The 19,313-nt window shown below is 44.2% G+C and overlaps 1 protein-coding gene across 3 annotated transcripts in view; it reads right to left on the bottom strand.

Annotated features, from left to right (window-relative positions):
• LOC141131247 (uncharacterized protein HI_0077-like) overlaps window positions 1-19,313 on the bottom strand; it is a 49,693-nt gene that overhangs the window by 12,282 nt on the left and 18,098 nt on the right. For all 3 annotated transcript variants that reach the window (XM_073618333.1, XM_073618334.1, XM_073618336.1), the window contains exons 6-8: window positions 15,334-15,483; window positions 2,694-2,861; window positions 955-1,024 (exon numbers count right to left, since the gene is read on the bottom strand). In XM_073618333.1, coding sequence (XP_073474434.1) covers window positions 955-1,024; window positions 2,694-2,861; window positions 15,334-15,483 — 388 coding nt within the window. The remainder of the gene's footprint in view (window positions 1-954; window positions 1,025-2,693; window positions 2,862-15,333; window positions 15,484-19,313) is intronic.

The raw sequence follows: 19,313 nt of genomic DNA, 5'->3' as shown, positions 1-19,313 counted from the left end.
TTCTGTGTTTTTCTGTCAATATGGGGTGCTGTGTGTATATTAATGAGGAATAAAATGAATTTAAATGATTTTAGCAAATGGCTGCAATATAACAAAGAGCGAAAAATTTAAGGGGGTCTGAATACTTTCCGTCCCCACTGTATATGCTTTTTTTTACTTTTTGTATAATGATTGATATCAAATCTTTTGCAGGTCCTTATGATGATTAATTTGATTTTGTTTATAGTCGTTTTGTGATTTTTCACATCTGTATTTGTATATTTATCTATTACACATTTTTCTTTACTATTTTTTAGCCTTTGATTGCACCATGTGGGGAAGTTGCATGTAGCTTACAATTACATATGTATATATATTTTTTTAGTTATTCATTTATTTGAATTTATTGTATTCATTAGCTCTTTGCTTCTCCCCTCCAGGTGCAATTCATTTCGGGCATTAACAAGGTCTGATTTTCTGGGGAGGTTTCTTCCAACATTGCTTTGCATTTGATTGGCTATTTTTCATTAGCCCCATATATACATCAGATCAGACTTTGTTTATTCAGCTATGACTAAGCATCTGTTTGTGATGTGAAATGCGTTAGATGTTCTTCCCTATGTTCTATGCTTAAGATATGAATGTTCTCGGATTTTAATCTTTCAATAAAGATGCCTTCAGCGGTGTGCGGCCCCCCAGGATTTTTCCTTCCAGCCCCTCAGTACTGTAGCGGTCATTGGGAGGCATAAGGGCACCAACAGACAGATAAAGGCTGGCAAAGGGCCGCACTTGGAGACACATGTTGTAGAGGTTTTTTCTGGGGTGAAAAGGTTGAGAAAGTTTGTATTACACAAATTACAGCGATTATTTGTGACAGCTGTATAAATGCTTGAGACGTGCCCACACCAATATTTTTTTTTTAATTAAAAGACCCCGTAATCATACAGTACAGGATATAGTGTGATAAGAACATACCATTGTGGACAGGAAGATCACCAAATGTACTCCCCAGCTCTGTAAGGCGCTTCTGTAGAAGGCAATAATGCTGAGAAAGAGATGAAGCCACATGTTAGATAAATTGAATATTACAGCTCCTTGAAAAAGTATTCATACCCCTTGAAATTTTCCACATTTTGTCATGTTACAACTAAAAATGTAAATGGAATTTATTGGGATTTTATGTGATAGACCAACACAAAGTGGCACATAATTGTGAAGTGCAAGGAAAATGATACATTTTTTTCTTAATTGTTTACAAATAAAAATGTGAAAAGTGTGGGGGGTACATTTGTATGGCGCCCCCCGGAGTCAATACTTTGTAGAACCCCCTTTCTCTGCAATTACAGCTGCAAGTCTTTTTGGGGATGTCTCTACCAGCTTTGCGCATCTAGAGAGGGACATTTCTGCCCATTCTTCTTTGCAAAATACCTCAAGTTCTGTCAGATTGGATGGAGAGTGTCTGTGAACAGCAATTTTCAAGTCTTGCCACAGATTCTCAATTGGATTTAGGTCTGGACTGTGACTGGGCCATTCTAACGCATGAATATGCTTTGATCTAAACCATTCCATTGTAGCTCTGGCTGTATGTTTAGGGTCGTTATCCTGTTGGAAGGTGAACCTCTGTCCCAGTCTTAAGTCTTTTGCAGACTCTAACAGGTTTTCTTCTAAGATTGCCCTGTATTTGTCTCCATCCATCTTCCCATCAACTCTGACCAGCTTCCCTGTCCCTGCTGAAGAAAAGCATCCTCACAACATGATGCTGCCACCACCATGTTTCACGGTGGAGATGGTGTGTTCAGGGTGATGTGCAGTGTTAGTTTTCCACCACATACAGTGTTTTGCTTTTATGCCAAAAAATTCAATTTTGGTCTCATATGACCAGAGCACCTTCTTCAACATGTTTGCTGTGTCCCCTACGTGGCTTCTCACAAACTGCAAACAAGACTTCTTATGACTTTCTGTCAACAATGTCTTTCTTCTTGCCCCTCTTCCATAAAGACCAGATTTGTGGAGAACACGACTAATAGTTGTCCTGTGGACAGATTCTCCCACCTGAGCTGTGGATCTCTGCAGCTCCTCCAGAGTTACCATGGACCTCTTGGCTCTTCTCTGATGAATGCTCTCCTTGCCTGGCCTGTCAGTTTAGGTGGACGGCCATGTCTTGGTAGGTTTGCAGTTGTGCCATACTCTTTCCATGTTCGGATGATGGATTGAACAGAGCCCTGTGAGATGTTCAAAGCTTGGCATATTTTTTATAGCCTAACCCTGCTTTATACTTCTCCACAACTTTATCCCTGACCTGTCCGGTGTGTTCCTTGGCCTTCATGATGCTGTTTGTTCACTAAGGTTCTCTAACAAACCTCTGAGGGCTCCACAGAACAGCTGTATTTATACTGAGAATAAATTACATACAGGTGGACTCTATTTACTAATTGGGTGACTTCTGAAGGCAATTGGTTCCACTAGATTTTAGTTAGGGGTATCAGAGTAAAGTCCACACTTTTCACATATTTATTTGTAAAAAATGTTGAAAACCATTTATCATTTACCTCCCACGTCACAATGATGTGCCACTTTGTGTTGGTCTATCATATAAATCCTAATAAAATACATTTACGTTTTTGGTTGTAACATGACAAAATGTGTAAAATGTCAAGGCGTATGAATACTTTTTCAAGGCACTGTAGTAAGTGGATTATTTTCTGACTACGAACCTTTGCTTCATCTCCGGCCACCTTTACAAAGTCTGAGAAGAACTCTCTTGGAATTTTCTCTCCAGATTGCAGTTGGAAGTGAGCAAAACGTGCGATAATGTCCCAGGACAGGTCTATGGCCCACTGTTCAATGTTTGCTAGAGAGTGCAGCAATGCAATCCTACTGGCCTATAGAAAACATAAGACAGAAGAATCACGAATCCAAAATAAGCCAAGGGAACCTTTGCACTAAATATCAGTTGAATTTTGGAAAATTTGGAAACAACGAAAAAAGGGTTAGTTCACCTTTACCAAAAAACTGCCTATGCAAGCTGAGCTCTCAGAGCTACTGGAAATGGGAATAAAAAATAAATAAAAATAAATAAATAAAAAATAAATCAAATCATACTTACCTAGATGGCTGCAGCACTGATCCCAGCTGGAGCTGTCCCTCTCTGGCTTACACCGACAACAGAGTGATCAAAGACCGTTGATCTTGCAGTTCTCCCCTCCGCTCTGTGCAGAGAGCGTGGGGCTGTGGAGGGGACAGGTGGGGCTGGCTCAGCCTCTCAGCAGCATGTTGAGAGGCTGAGCCAGCTACCGGTCCAGGCTTCTGAGTGGATCCCACCTGTAAAGTCCAGATCTTTCCTGAGCCTGGACCGGCTGAATGGAGTCAGCCGGCAACGGGCTCTAGCCTGCTGTCGGCTGGAAATGGGTCACAGGAGTGCAGAACGAACTGTGATCCATAGGAGAAGTGTAGTGAAATTGCTTTGGCTATACTTCCCCTTTAAGGGGACGCGGATGTAAAAGGGGGAATTGAATTTAAATGGGGGACTCGGATGTAAAGGGGGACTTCTGCTGTAAAGTTATTTCTTGGAGCATGTTTATGCTTTAATTTATAAAACAGATTTTTTTTTCTGCCTGTGAATATTTGTAAAATATACTATATAACCAAAATCGCTTTGGCTTTACTTCTCCTTTAAGGGGAGGTTCCAATGTAAAGGAGGAATTGGATTTAAGAGGAGACTCGGATGTAAAGGGGGGAGACTCGGATGTAAAGGGGGGAGACTCGGATGTAAAAGGGGGGAGACTCGGATGTAAAAGGGAGGAGACTCGGATGTAAAAGGGAGGAGACTCGGATGTAAAAGGGAGGAGACTCGGATGTAAAAGGGAGGAGACTCGGATGTAAAAGGGAGGAGACTCGGATGTAAAAGGGAGGAGACTCGGATGTAAAAGGGAGGAGACTCGGATGTAAAAGGGAGGAGACTCGGATGTAAAAGGGAGGAGACTCGGATGTAAAAGGGAGGAGACTCGGATGTAAAGGGGGAGACTCGGATAAGGGGGGAGACTCGGATAAGGGGGGACTTGGATGTAAAGGGGGGTCTCGGATGTAAAGGGGGGTCTCGGATGTAAAGGAGGAGGCTCGGATGTAAAGGGGGAAGCTCGGATGTAAAGGGGGAGGCTCGGATGTAAAGGAGAAGGCTCGGATGTAAAGTGGGGACTGGGATGTAAAGGGGGGACTGGGATGTAAAGGGGGGACTGGGATGTAAAGGGGGAGGCTCGGATGTAAAGGAGAAGGCTCGGATGTAAAGGAGAAGGCTCGGATGTAAAGGAGAAGGCTCGGGTGTAAAGGGGGGACTGGGATGTAAAGGGGGAGGCTCGGATGTAAAGGGGGGACTGGGATGTAAAGGGGGGACTCGGATGTAAAGGGGGAGGCTCGGATGTAAAGGAGAAGGCTCGGATGTAAAGGAGAAGGCTCGGGTGTAAAGGGGGGACTCGGATGTAAAGGGGGAGGCTTGGATGTAAAGGGGGGACTGGGATGTAAAGGGGGGACTGGGATGTAAAGGGGGAGGCTCGGATGTAAAGGAGAAGGCTCGGGTGTAAAGGAGAAGGCTCGGGTGTAAAGGGGGGACTGGGATGTAAAGGGGGGACTGGGATGTAAAGGGGGAGGCTCGGATGTAAAGGAGAAGGCTTGGATGTAAAGGAGAAGGCTCGGGTGTAAAGGGGGGACTCGGAAGTAAAGGGGGAGGCTCGGATGTAAAGGGGGGACTGGGATGTAAAGGGGGGACTGGGATGTAAAGGGGGAGGCTCGGATGTAAAGGAGAAGGCTCGGATGTAAAGGGGGAGGCTCGGATGTAAAGGGGGGACTGGGATGTAAAGGGGGAGGCTCGGATGTAAAGGAGAAGGCTCGGATGTAAAGGGGGAGGCTCGGATGTAAAGGGGGGACTGGGATGTAAAGGGGGGACTGGGATGTAAAGGGGGGACTGGGATGTAAAGGGGGGACTGGGATGTAAAGGGGGAGGCTCGGATGTAAAGGAGAAGGCTCGGATGTAAAGGAGAAGGCTCGGATGTAAAGGAGAAGGCTCGGGTGTAAAGGGGGGACTGGGATGTAAAGGGGGAGGCTCGGATGTAAAGGAGAAGGCTAGGATGTAAAAGGGGGAGGCTCGGATGTAAAGGAGAAGGCTAGGATGTAAAAGGGGGAGGCTCGGATGTAAAGGAGAAGGCTCGGATGTAAAGGGGAGGCTCTGATGTAAAGGGGAGGCTCTGATGTAAAGGGGAGGCTCGGATGTAAAGGGGAGGCTCGGATGTAAAGGGGAGGCTCGGATGTAAAGGGGAGGCTCGGATGTAAAGGGGGGACTGGGATGTAAAGGGGGGACTGGGATGTAAAGGGGGGACTGGGATGTAAAGGGGGGACTGGGATGTAAAGGGGGAGACTTGGATGTAAAGGGGAGGCTCGGATGTAAATCTATATCTTGATCTTTTGTTTAAAAACTGATTTTTTTGGGGGGCCTGTGAATATTTGTAAAATATACAATATAGCCAAAATCACTTTGGCTATACATCTCCTTTAAAGGGAGTCTCTGATGTAAAGTGGGAATTGGATTTAAAGGGGAAACTCAGATTTAAAGGGGAAACTCGGATTTAAAGGGGGAATCGGATTTAAAAGGGAGGACTCAAATATAAAGGGGGGGAATCGGATGTAAAGGGGGGGGGACTCGGATGTAAAGGGGGGGGGACTCGGATGTAAAGGGGGGGGGGACTCGGATGTAAAGGGGGAATCAGTTTTAAAGTGGGGACTCATGTAGAGGGGGGACTCGGATGAAAATTTTTTTCTTCTTTCATTTATATATATATAAATGTATGTATATTTATTTATTTATTTTTTTGGCAGATTTTTTTTGATTTATTTGTAAAATATACAATATAGCCCTTCTAATGAAAAGTTTGGAGACTCCCAGGCATAGGCAAACAAGGACGATGGTGGGAGGGGGCTGGTCTGGCCCCCACCTAGGGAAAAGATAACTTTATATAAAAAAATATATAAAATTCTTGAGCTCTCTGTTGATGAAGTGTGTAGTTAATGAAGTGATGCCGTGTTACATATTTCCTGCGATGGGCCCTCGGAGATGAATTCCATCATTTGGATAGGCTGGTTGTGTGTGACATTTATGTATAAAATGATAAATAACATTTTACCTTAAAGCTAAAAAAAAAAAAAAAAAAAGATCCATCAAGTCCAAGGTATCCTAACAATGTCCTGATACTGACAAGACTGTACTGACCAGTTCATTGGATTTATTTAAAGAGGGTCTTTGGATGGTTTATCAGAAATCCGAGCCGGAATGTGTTGTCGGAACACAACGTCAGAGTTGCTATGGATACGGGGATACTTATCGTTCCATACAAAATTAGTAAGTGTTACGTGACGCTCAGACAGCTCCTTGGATTGTGCAGAGACGAACATATTTGGAAGGAACTTTTAAGACTTACTTCAAAAATCGCAAAACAAGGTCATTTATCCAACATCCTAGAAACAGGTATGCAGAGAAATATAATCAAAAACGAAAAAAGGTATAAAGGGAGTGCGATCGTGTAGGTCGAAGATGTTGGAGAGATGATGAACCCTTTTGCTGCCAGAGCCGGTTTTGCAAATTTTTTTGTACATGTTAAGATACACATTTTAGACCGGAAGATTAGTTAAAACCCCAAACACTACAGCAGAGACCCTGGAGAATAAAATGGTGGTAGTTGAAAGTTTTTTTTTTTTTAATGTCACATGACGTTAGCACAATGGTTTATCAAACCCATATTTTCAGTAAAACATACATGGAAGATAATTTTAGTGCACACATGTTCAATATATTACCCAATTTTTGGTAAATGATAAAAAATGAGGTTGTGTCGAGTAAATAGATACCCAACATGTCAAGACTTAAAACTGCATGTGCATGTGAGACAGTGACAAACTTTGATACCCCAAATTATCTACAGGTGAGGATTTAACAGGTCATCAGTTTAGAGTTAACTGTGATGGCCCTAGAATTGTTGCTCTCACTCTGGTGCGCATGGTACTATCCATTGGGGTCGATTTACTAAAAGTGGAGAGTGTAAAATCTGGTGCAGCTGTGCATGGTAGCCAATCAGCTTCTAACTTCTGCTTGTTCAGTTAAAGTGGTTGTAAACCCATTACAACCACTTTAACCTACAGGTAAGCCTAGATTAAGGCTTACCTGTAGGTGCAAGATATATCTCCCAAACCTAAAAGGTTTAGGAGATATTTGCAGAAATAGCGGCACCACGTGCCGTAGACATCGGGCGCAGGCGCACTGAGCCGTAGAAATCGGGCGCAGGCGCACTGAGCGTGCCGTTTCTAACGGTGATCACGGCACCAGCACACATGCACGGGAGTGACGTCATCACGGCTCCGGCCAGTCACAGCGCCGGAGCTGCAATACCCGGAAGTCACTCCAGGATAGATGGCGTCGGAGGAGGAGGCGAACGAGGGCCGATGCGGGGGGCTTCAATCTCAGGTAAGTAATTCATAATGAGCTAGTATGCTATGCTATGCCTTTGTCTTGCAGGGTGTATTTTTTTTTTTTCAGAAGCTTTACTTCCTCTTTAAGCTTTGAAAAAAAAAAACTGGCAGCTGATTGGTTTCTATGCAGAGCTGCAACACTCAGCAAGCGCCTGACAACTGCATGCTTCTGCGGGGTCCAAGGGGTTAAAGCAGGTGGTGAGAAAGCAACACGACGCTGCCTGCTTTAACCCCTTGTTTGCTGTACTGCACAAGGTTGCAGGGCACTTGCAGATGGCAGGTGCTACACCCACCAACCATGACAGGGCTTATAACTCTTGCTGCAGCTGCAACATGTGTACACCCCTGGCTACTGCAGCTAAAGGGGGGTGCGGTTGGGGAGGGGGTGATAAAAGCACATCTTAAAAGGGTTTGTAAAGGTTCGTGTGTTTTCACCTTAATGCATCCTATGCATTAAGGTGAAAAAACAGCTGTGAGTGACCGACCCCCCAGCCCCCCTGTTTTACTTACCTGAACCCTCAAACTTGTCCCACGGGAATGCGCTGTCTCTCTGCTGTTGATTGGATAGATTGATAGCAGCGCAGCCATTGGCTCCCGGGAGGCAGGGCCGAGTCCTGCCCTGTAATGACCGCAAGGTAACCCCCCGGGAGAGCACTTCTCCTAGGGGGTTATCTGATGGGGGGAGGAGCCAAGAGAGCCGCCGAGGGACCCCAGAAGACAAGATTCGGGGCCACTCTGTGCAAAACAAGCTGCACAGTGGAGGTAAGTATAACATGTTTGTTATTTTTTTTTTTTAAAACATGAACCTTTAATGTCACTTTAACTATGGGGTTTTACCACCCCCACAAACTGCAAATGTAAACAAACCCTAATGTTCTGAGCCCCCTATAAGGCTGCTTTCAGACCGATGTGCTGTGGTTTACCAGCACCGTGGGTGCGGCGCAGTGCATCTGCAACTTTCCTGGGTTATCTGCGCTTTGCCATAGACTTCTATTATATCCTGCAGGTGTGGTTCACTTTTTGAAAGCGCACAAAAACTCCTGCATTCAGAAAGTGCACCAAATCCGCAGGATAGAATAGAAGTCTATAGCAAAGCGCAGCTAACCCAGGAAAGTTGCATATGCACTGCGCGGGATATAGTAGAGGTCTATGGCTAAGCTCAGAAAACCCGAAGGAAAGCTGCAGGTACACTGTACTGCACCCGGGGTGTGGGTAAACCGCAGCACATCAGTGTGAAAGCAGCCCTATACTATTATGCCCGGTGTATTTCTTCACACTGACCTGAAGATCTCTTATAAGAGGTGGAGTGCAGCTGGAATCACTCCCCATGGGACAGCGCTACAGAGGAGGCTTATGCAGCTCTTGCTTCCTACTACACCTCCAACTTTACAAGTAGTTCTTCTGCATTGCACTCTGTTTGATGCTCTGGGTTGGAGGGTCAGCAAGTCCAGACTGAGATCTACCAGTCACCTGTCCGCGATCTACTGGTTGTTGACCCCCAGTATAGGCACTGATTTTATATGTTTTACACACAGTATCTCACAAAAGTGAGTACACCCCTCACATTTTTGTAAATATTTTATTCTATCTTTTCATGTGACAACACTGAAGAAATGACACTTTGCTACAATGTAAAGTAGTGAGTGTACAGCTTGTATAACAGTGTAAATTTGCTGTCCCCTCAAAATAACTCAACACACAGCCATTAATGTCTAAACCGCTGGCAACAAAAGTCAGTACATGGGCCCAATTAGCCATTTTCCCTCCCCGGTGTCATGTGACTCATTAGTGTTACAAGGTCTCAGGTGTGAATGGGGAGCAGGTGTGTTAAATTTGGTGTTATCGCTCTCACTCTCTCATACTGGTCACTGGAAGTTTAACATGGCACCTCATGGCAAAGAACTCTCTGAGGATCTGAAAAAAGAATTGTTGCTCTACATAAAGATGGCCTAGGCCAGGGGTGTCCAATCTTTTTTCCAAGAGGGCCAGATTTGATGAATAGAACATGCTTGAGGGCCGACCATTTTGCCTGACATTCTTAAACCATTAAAATTTGGTCTAAGTGTGTCTATCCGAGCACTAATACACGGCCCAACAAGAATTCTCTTGCCTTTGTGCTGTGTGTGGTGAATAGATGAGCTTGGGCGTGTTATTTGGATATACCGGATTTAATCTGCTTATAACACGCACCTTCACTTTAAAAATGAAGTTTCAGGAAAAAAAATCTTAAATTTTAAATAAAGAACTGTGAAGCAAAATAAGGGTCAGTGCCCATCAATGCAGCCTAATCAGTGCCCATCTGCGGCCCCCACTCCATTGCCATGAATGTGGCCCCCACTGTATTGACATGAATGCAGCCCCCACCGTATTGACATGAATGCAGCCCCCACCGTATTGACATGAATGCAGCCCCCACCACATTAACATGAATGCAGCCCCCACCACATTAACATGAATGCAGCCCCCACCGTATTGACATGAATGCAGCCCCCACCACATTCACATGAATGCAGCCCCCACCACATTCACATGAATGCAGCCCCCACCACATTCACATGAATGCAGCCCCCACCGTATTGACATGAATGCAGCCCCCACCGTATTGACATGAATGCAGCCCCCACCGTATTGACATGAATGCAGCCCCCACCACATTGACATGAATGCAGCCCCCACCACATTGACATGAATGCAGCCCCCACCGTATTGACATGAATGCAGCCCCCACCGTATTGACATGAATGCAGCCCCCACCGTATTGACATGAATGCAGCCCCCACCGTATTGACATGAATGCAGCCCCCACCGTATTGACATGAATGCAGCCCCCACCACATTCACATGAATGCAGCCCCCACCGTATTGACATGAATGCAGCCCCCACCGTATTGACATGAATGCAGCCCCCACCGTATTGACATGAATGCAGCCCCCACCACATTCACATGAATGCAGCCCCCACCGTATTGACATGAATGCAGCCCCCACCGTATTGACATGAATGCAGCCCCCACCGTATTGACATGAATGCAGCCCCCACCACATTCACATGAATGCAGCCCCCACCACATTCACATGAATGCAGCCCCCACCACATTCACATGAATGCAGCCCCCACATTGACATGAATGCAGCCCCCACCACATTGACATAAATACGGCAGCCCCCACCACATTGACATGAATGCAGACTCACCATTGCTGTCAGTGCAGCCTGATTCATGTCCATCTGCAGCCTTGGAGGAGACAGGGAGGGGGCGGGACGAGCGCCAACAGATATACAGGAGAAATTCCTGTTTACACGGCGGCCTCTTTAATTGAAAGTCCCGCCTCCTATGATGGACAAAACAATTGTCCAATGGCAGCGCAGGAGACGGGACTTCCTTTTACACAGGACGCCGTGTAAACAGGAAATTCTCCTGTATCCTGTACGGCGCTTGTCCCGCCCCCTCCAAGGCAGCCAGCATATCTATCTTTTATGGCCCCCGGCGCTCGGGGATTCGTTGGGGGCCACAAAAGATATATATGTCAAAATTACCAGGCGGGCCGTCCGAAACCGGACCGCGGGCCGCGATTGGCCCGCGGGCCGGACTTTGGACATGCCTGGCCTAGGCTATAAGAAGATTGCCAAGACCCTGAAACTGAGCTGCAGCACAGTGGCCAAGACCATACAGCGGTTTAACAGGACAGGTTCCACTCAGAACAAGCCTCGCCATGGTCGACCAAAGAAGTTCAGTACACGTGCTCAGCGTCATATCCAGAGGTTGTCTTTGGGAAATAGACATATGAGTGCTGCCAGCATTGCTGCAGAGGTTGAAGGGGTGGGGGGTCAGCCTGTCAGTGCTCAGACCATACGCCACACACTGCATCAAATTGGTCTGCATGGCTGTCGTCCCAGAAGGAAGCCTCTTCTAAAGATGATGCACAAGAAAGCCTGAAGTTTGCTGAAGACAAGCAGACTAAGGACATGGATTACTGGAACCATGTCCTGTGGTCTGATGAGACCAAGATAAACTTATTTGGTTCAGATGGTGTCAAGCGTGTGTGGCTGCAACCAGGTGAGGAGTACAAAGACAAGTGTGTCTTGTCTACAGTCAAGCATGGTGGTGGGAGTGTCATGGTCTGGGGCTGCATGAGTGCTGCCGGCACTGGGGAGCTACAGATCATTGAGGGAACCATGAATGCCAACATGTACTGTGACATACTGAAGCAGAGCATGATCCCCTCTCTTCAGAGACTGGACCGCAGGGCAGTATTCCAACATAATGACCCCAAACACACCTCCAAGACAACCGCTGCCTTGCTAAAAAAGCTGAGGGTAAAGGTGATGGACTGGCCAAGCATGTCTCCAGACCTAAACCCTATTATTCATCTGTGATGTCGTCATGGAGGAGGGGAAGAGGACTCCAGTGGCAACCTGTGAAGCTCTGGTGAACTCCACGCCCAAGAGGGTTAAGGCAGTGCTGGAAAATAATGGTGGCCACACAAAATATTGACACTTTGGGCCCAATTTGGGTATTTTCACTTAGGGGTGTACTTATTTTTGTTGCCAGCGGTTTAGACATTAATGGCTGTGTGTTGAGTTATTTTGAGGGGACAACAAATTTACACTGTTATACAAGCTGTACACTCACTACTTTACACTACATCTGCAAAAGGGGCCAGCCTGAAGTGATCTAGCAGGACTTAAAGAGGAAGTAAACCCTCTGGAAGAAAAAATAAACACTCTGCAAGACAAATGCATAATGAGCTAGTATGCATAGCACACTAGCTCATTATAAATTACTTACCTGAGATCGAAGCCCGAGCAGCGGTCCTTGTTCCCCTCCTCCGTTGCTGCCATATCTCCCGGAGTGACTTCCGGGTATCGCGGCCCCGGCGCTGTGACTGGCCGGAGCCGCGATGATGTCATTCCCGCACATGCGCGTGGGAGCCGCCACTAACAGCACGATCGCCGTTAGAAATGGCACGCTCAGTGCACCTGCGCGCCGTTGTCTACGGCGCATGCCTTTGTCTTGCAGGTCTTTTTTTTTTTTCATGCGGGTTTACAACCACTTTGACAAACAAGTGGGTAACAAATGCTTTAACCACTTCAATACCGGACAGTTATACCCTCTTCCTGCCCAGGCCATTTTTCAGCTTTCAGCAATGTCGCATTTTGAATGACAACACTGTACCTAAACAAAATTGTTATAATTTTTTTTCCCACAAATAGAGCTTTCTTTTGGTGCTAATTACCACTGTTTTTTTTTATTTGTTGCTAAACAAATAAAAAAAGGCCCGAAAATTTTGAAAAAAAAAAAAAAGAAGTTTTTCTTCGTTTCTGTAAATAAGTACATTTTCTTCTTCACTGACGGGCACTGATAAGCAGCACTGATGAGACGGAACTGATGGGCACTAATATGCAGCACTGATGGGCACTAATATGCAGCACTGATAGGTGGCACTGATAGACTCCACTGATGGGCAGCACTGATGAGGAGGCACTGACAGGCATTACTGATGGGCATCTCTAATGGGCACTGATTGGCATTACTGGTGGGCACAGGTGGGTCTGCACTGATAATCAATGCGCTGATTATTAGCGCAGACCCCCCCGTCAGGAGAGCCACTGATTGGCTCTCCTCTACCCGCGCCTTGTCAGAGTGAATAGAGGAGAAGCAAATAAACGGCACTTTCCTGGTTACGATGTGACCAGCTGTGATTGGACACAGCTGATCACATGGTAAAGAGCCTACATTATAGGCTCTATACCAAGATTGTAGATGCAGTCTGCAAGAGCGACACACTGCACCACCGATCGCCACGCTGCGCGCCCCCCCGCAGGCGGCTTATCCCACTGGACGCCATATGATGTTACTCGGTCGGGATAACGTAACCACTTTGTGGCCATTATTCTACTATATGGCGGGAGGGAAGTGGTTAAAGCGGACCTTCAGTAACTTTTTAATCTAGGCATATGCACATGCACAGCTCTCTCTCTCACTCACTCTGGTGAGAGTTTGCCAGCGGGGGGGGGGGTTTAGGAGAGTGGAGGAGGGATGAGTCATTAGAGGGCCAAAGAGTGCTGCGGAGCTGGAGGGGGCTGGATGAGGACAGAGATAACAGGAGACTGCAGAGATCCATATATATTCATTGAGAGAGAGGGGAAATGTGCAGGCAAGCAGTGGTGTGTGTATGTCTGTATTAAGCATGAGCTCAGACGTGTTCGCAAACAGTACGTGCAGAGCCCGCCAGGAGGTCAGCACTGCGGAGCGCTAATCACAAGCAGTGAGACATTGTCCCGATGCCCGGCTGCAGAGATCGGGAAATGTCTCACTGCCTGTGATTAGCGTTGTGCAGTGCTGACCTCCTGGCGGGCTCTGCACGTACTGTTTGCGAACACGTCTGAGCTCATCCTAAGTCTGTATATATATATATATATATATATATATATATATATATATATATATATATATATATGTGTATGTGTGTGTCTGTGTACCTCTGTGTGTCTGTGTAAATCCAGGAAGTCAATAGGCAGCAGCTTCAGCTGCCCACAGTTAAAATGGCTGCAGCCAGACTCAGTGGAGGGAGATTTCTGCAGCATATTTGGCAAGTACAGAATCACAGTATATATAAAATAATATGCAAAGTGGTTGGAGGGAAGCTTCAGAATGGCAAAGATGTTTTTATTACAAATTATGTGAGCAGACTGCAGTTCCTCGTTAAACGAGAAGTTCGGAATTAAAAAAAAATAAAATAAAAATTCATACTCACCTAAGTGGATGTAGCTAGGGCTCTCTGTCGGCTGAATACGGGCGACAGGAGTGCAGAACTAAGTGCAATTCTCTGACCCACAGGAGAAGTATGGCCAAAAGAGCTTTGGCCATTCTTCTCCTTTAACCCCTTCAATACCGGGCACTTTCACCCCCTTCCTGCCCAGGCCAATTTTCAGCTTTCAGCGCTGTCGCACTTTGAATGACAATTACACGGTCATGCAACACTGTACCCAAATGACATTTTTTTATCATTTTTTCCACACAAATAGAGTTTTATTTTGGTGGTATTTAATCACCACTGGATTTATGTTTTGGTAAATAAACAGAAAAAACAAAACAAAAACATTTTTCTTTGTTTCTGTTCTAACATTTTGCAAATAAATAATAAATATGCTTTAATTTTTTTTCACACATATATATATATATATATATATATATATATATATATATATATATATATATATATATATATATATATATATATATATATATATATATATATATATATATATACACACACACACACACACACACACACACACACACACATACATACATACATACATACATATATATATATATATATATATATATATATATATATATATTTTGACTGAATATCTATCACTGTCATAAACAACCATTTTTACTGAATGAAATAGATTCATTCAGCGTGCATTGTGGTGATTTGCTGTGATTTGCCACAGCTAATCGCATGGTACTGATTGGCCCTGTCTGCATGTGATCATTGTGACTAATCACAGAGATCGACACAATAGTACACAATAGATGGCATGAATCAAAGCCATTCATTGTGTATAATTGTCATGTGATCTGTTGTGATTGGTCACAGCGATCACATGGTACCAGCAGTGGACCGGTACACTGATCAGGTGGACACAGCAGGTAACAGATCATGCTTGAGTGTTGCCTGTGGGGCACATGTAAGGTGCAATCCTGGGAAGACATCATTTTACAATAAGCCGGACAGGAAAGGGTTAAAGAACCCATCTTATAATGATGGTAAAGTGTCTTTCCTCCATATGTCCCTTCATAAATATACGTGGAATGTCATTACATCTTACCAATGTTCCTCCTTTTCCTCTCTTGATCCTGCCAGGTTGTACTATGGTGAGGTTTTCTTTTCTCTTTGGTTGGGCTGGTGGTTGTGTCTGACCGATGTCTGCAATCTTTCCTGTGTTCCATAATTCCTGTGCTTGCTGAGTGAGCTTTGCCTTGGAAGAGGATGATGAATATTTACTTTTATTTAACTCAAAATGTACACAGCGAAATCTTCAACATTATGGGGGTTATTTACTAAAGGCAAATCCACTTTGCACTACAAGTGCAAATGACAAGTGCAAAGTGCACTTGAAATTGCACTGAAAGTGCAGTCGCTGTAAATCTGAGGGGGACAGGCAAGGAAAATAAAAATTAGCATTTTAGCTAGCACATGATTGGATGATAAAATCAGCAGAGCTTCCCCTCATTTCAGATCTACCCCTCAGATCTACAGCGACTGCACTTCCAAGTGCACTTTCAGTGCAATTTCAAATGCACTTTGCACTTGTTGTTTTCACTTGTAGTGCAAAGTGGATTTGCCTTTTGTAAATGACCCCCACTATATCACCAGTTTATTAGAACACAGACCATCAATGCTGCTCTATGTTAGATATAGGAGGTGTGACAATTTATTTCCAAGAATGGACAGAAAACAACAACAAAAAAAATTGCTCATCTATACACTAGTGGCTGTTGTCACCTTCACAGCAGTCCCCGAGTCTGTGCAGCAAATAAATGACATGACTATACAGCCATATACAGTGCCTAAAAAAAGTATTCACACCCCTTGACATTTTCCACATTTTGTCATGTTACAACCAAAAATGTAAATGTATTTTATTGGGATTTTATGTGATAGACCAACACAAAGTGGCACATAATTGTGAAGTGGAAGGGAAATGATAAATGGTTTTCAAATATTTTACAAATAAATATGTGAAAAGTGTAGGGGGTACATTTGTATGGCGCCCCCCGGAGTCAATACTTTGTAGAACCGCCTTTCTCTGCAATTACAGTTGCAAGTCTTTTTGGGGATGTCTCTACCAGCTTTGCACATCTAGAGAGAGAGACATTTTTGCCCATTCTTCTTTGCAAAATATCTCAAGCTCTGTCAGATTGGATGGAGAACGTCTGTGAACAGCAATTTTCAAGTCTTCCCACAGATTCTCAGTTGGATTTAGGTCTGGACTTTGACTGGGCCATTCTAACACATGAATATGCTTTGATCTAAACCATTCCATTGTAGCTCTGGCTGTATGTTTCGGGTCGTTGTCCTGCTGGAAGGTGAACCTCCACCCCAGTCTCAAGTCTTTTGCAGATTCTAACAGGTTTTCTTCTAAGATTGTCCTGTATTTGGCTCCCTCCATCTTCCCATCAACTCTGAGCAGCTTCCCTGTCCCTGCTGAAGAAAAGCATCCCCACAACATGATGCTGCCACCATGTTTCACAGTGGGGATGGTGTGTTCAGGGTGATGTGCAGTGTTAGTTTTCCACCACACATAGCGTTTTGCTTTTAGGCCAAAAAGTTCAATTTTGGTCTCATCTGACCAGAGGACCTTCTTCCACATGTTTGCTGTGTCCCCCACATGGCTTCTCACAAACTGAAAACAGGACTTCTTATGACTTTCTTTCACCAATGTCTTTCTTCTTGTCACTCTTCCATAAAGGGCAGATTTGTGGAGAACACGACTAATAGTTGTCCTGTGGACAGATTCTCCCACCTGAGCTGTGGATCTCTGCAGCTCCTCCAGAGTTACCATGGACCTCTTGGCTCTTCTCTGATGAATGCTCTCCTTGCCCGGCCTGTCAGTTTAGGTGGACGGCCATGTCTTGGTAGGTTTGCAGTTGTGTCATACTCTTTATATTTTCAGAGGATGGATTGAACAGAGCTCCGTGAGATGTTCAAAGCTTGAGATATTTTTGTTATAACCTAGAAATAAGGTCTGTGTGACTGAGGGTGTAGTTGCCATCATCCCTATTAGACATTAATCATTTGAAAGACCTCACATTGAATGGGACTTTATAAGGCAACTAAAGCAATGACAAATTACCATTTTATTTTTTTTTTAAAAAGGTCATTCTTTCTTTATTTTAGTTACTTGGTTAAAAGAAATTACTTTTCAATAAAAAAAATGGATTTTGTTACATATATCTCTAATTTGTACAGAATACATAGCTTGGGCAGGTGCCTCAGTTATACTTGATTATGCATAACATGTATCATATATGAGACAGACAGTGGTATTCCCCCAGCTGCTTGCTATCATACTCTACCACCATGGAACATGGTTAATGGTTTCAGAAGTTGGGGAAATCCAACACGTTTCAATAAATTATAACAATATCTTCCTCAGGGACTGTATACCACTATAGTATTTGTATCTTGACTAGAGTGTCTGTCCCACAGGCATAATGTACCCAAAGAGCGCTATAAACAACACACAAGGAATGCTATATCATCCAGAAATCTGAATCACCACTGCCAAAGAAGGGGGAAGATCAAAGTTGTTATTTTTTATCATTTAGGCTACCAAAAGAAGAAAGAAGCATCCCTCTTATAATCCTCCGCTGGAGACCCACATGGATGTTCATCCAATGGCCAGTCCTCCCCATCCTTGGTGGATACTGGATGGACTATGGTGTCCACTAAGGTTCTCTAACAAACCTCTGAGGGCTTCATAGAAAAGATGTATTTATACTGAGATTAAATGACACACAGGTGGACTCTATTTACTAATTAGGTGACTTCTGAAGGCAATTGGTTCCACTAGATTTTAGTTAGGGGTATCAGAGTAAAGGGGGGCTGAATACAAATGCACGCCACACTTTTCACTTATTTGTAAAAAAACTTTAAAAACCATTTATCATTTTCCTTCCACTTCACAATTATTTGTCACTTTGTGTTGGTCCATCACATAAAATCCCAATAAAATACATTTACGTTTTTGGTTGTAACATGACAAAATGTGGAAAATTTCAAGGGGTATGAATACTTTTCCCAAGGCACTGTACTTATACTTTTGGATTTTTTTCACTTATTGTTTTCTAGATTTGTTTAGCTGCATAGCGATCTTAGGGGCGGGATGGATGAGAGTTTGGATTCTACTTGTTGATCTCTTAGTATTTTTTATCAGGGCTTTTTTTCAGGGGGAACTTGGTGGAACTCAGTTCCACTACCTCTGACTGAGACCCTCTGCTCCCTGCCCACCACAATCACTTGTAAACACAAAAGTCTGGTTTCTGTGTTTACAAGTGACAGCTCTGCACTCTGTGTGTAATGCAATCCTGGTATTTAATGACCTGTAAGACCCTCCCACTATTTGATGTGATTTGGAGGGTGTGTGTAGGGTAGCAGTTTTGGGGGGTCGTGGCTGAGTTCCAGCACCTATTGTTTGAGAAAAAAAGCCCTGCTCTTTATGATATATTACAATCCGGGATGGATGAGACGATAGATTCCGCTTGTCAATTTATTAGTACTTTTTATGGAATATTGTAATCCCTGTGTTATCTGGCTACATATTTAATTTGTATTTTATGTGCTGTATATTGTAACATCTGCTCACACTGTGATTAGGTTTTGCAGTGTGCATGCTTTGTCCTATTTTTGCTGCACAGGCTCGTGTATCCGTATCCTTTTAAATGTGATTTTCTCACCAACACCTGTATCTTTTTTTTTTTCCCATCAAATAATTTTTTTTATTTTTTCCCAACACCTGTATCTATGTGGGTGGAGGGTGTATATCTTGACACTGAGGTCCAGTCAGTACTATGTTATGATTAAGGCCATTGGCCGAAATATATAAGCTGGTTTTATCTGTTGTTATCACCTCGTAGCAAATAAAGATTCAACACGGAAATCTCGAGTAGCCGGCTTCCTATATCTTAGAGCCCTTTCACACTGGGGCGGTTTGCAGGCGCTATTGCGCTAATAATAGCACCTGCAAACCGACCCGAAAGTGCCACTGCTTTCATTCCAGTGTGAAAGCCCTGAGGGCTTGCACAC

The sequence above is a fragment of the Aquarana catesbeiana genome, linkage group LG03, assembly GCF_042186555.1.
Source record: "Aquarana catesbeiana isolate 2022-GZ linkage group LG03, ASM4218655v1, whole genome shotgun sequence".
NCBI classification, from domain to species: Eukaryota; Metazoa; Chordata; class Amphibia; order Anura; family Ranidae; genus Aquarana; species Aquarana catesbeiana.
Note: the sequence above shows the minus strand (reverse complement) of the source record. Positions and strands in the feature narration are given on the sequence as shown.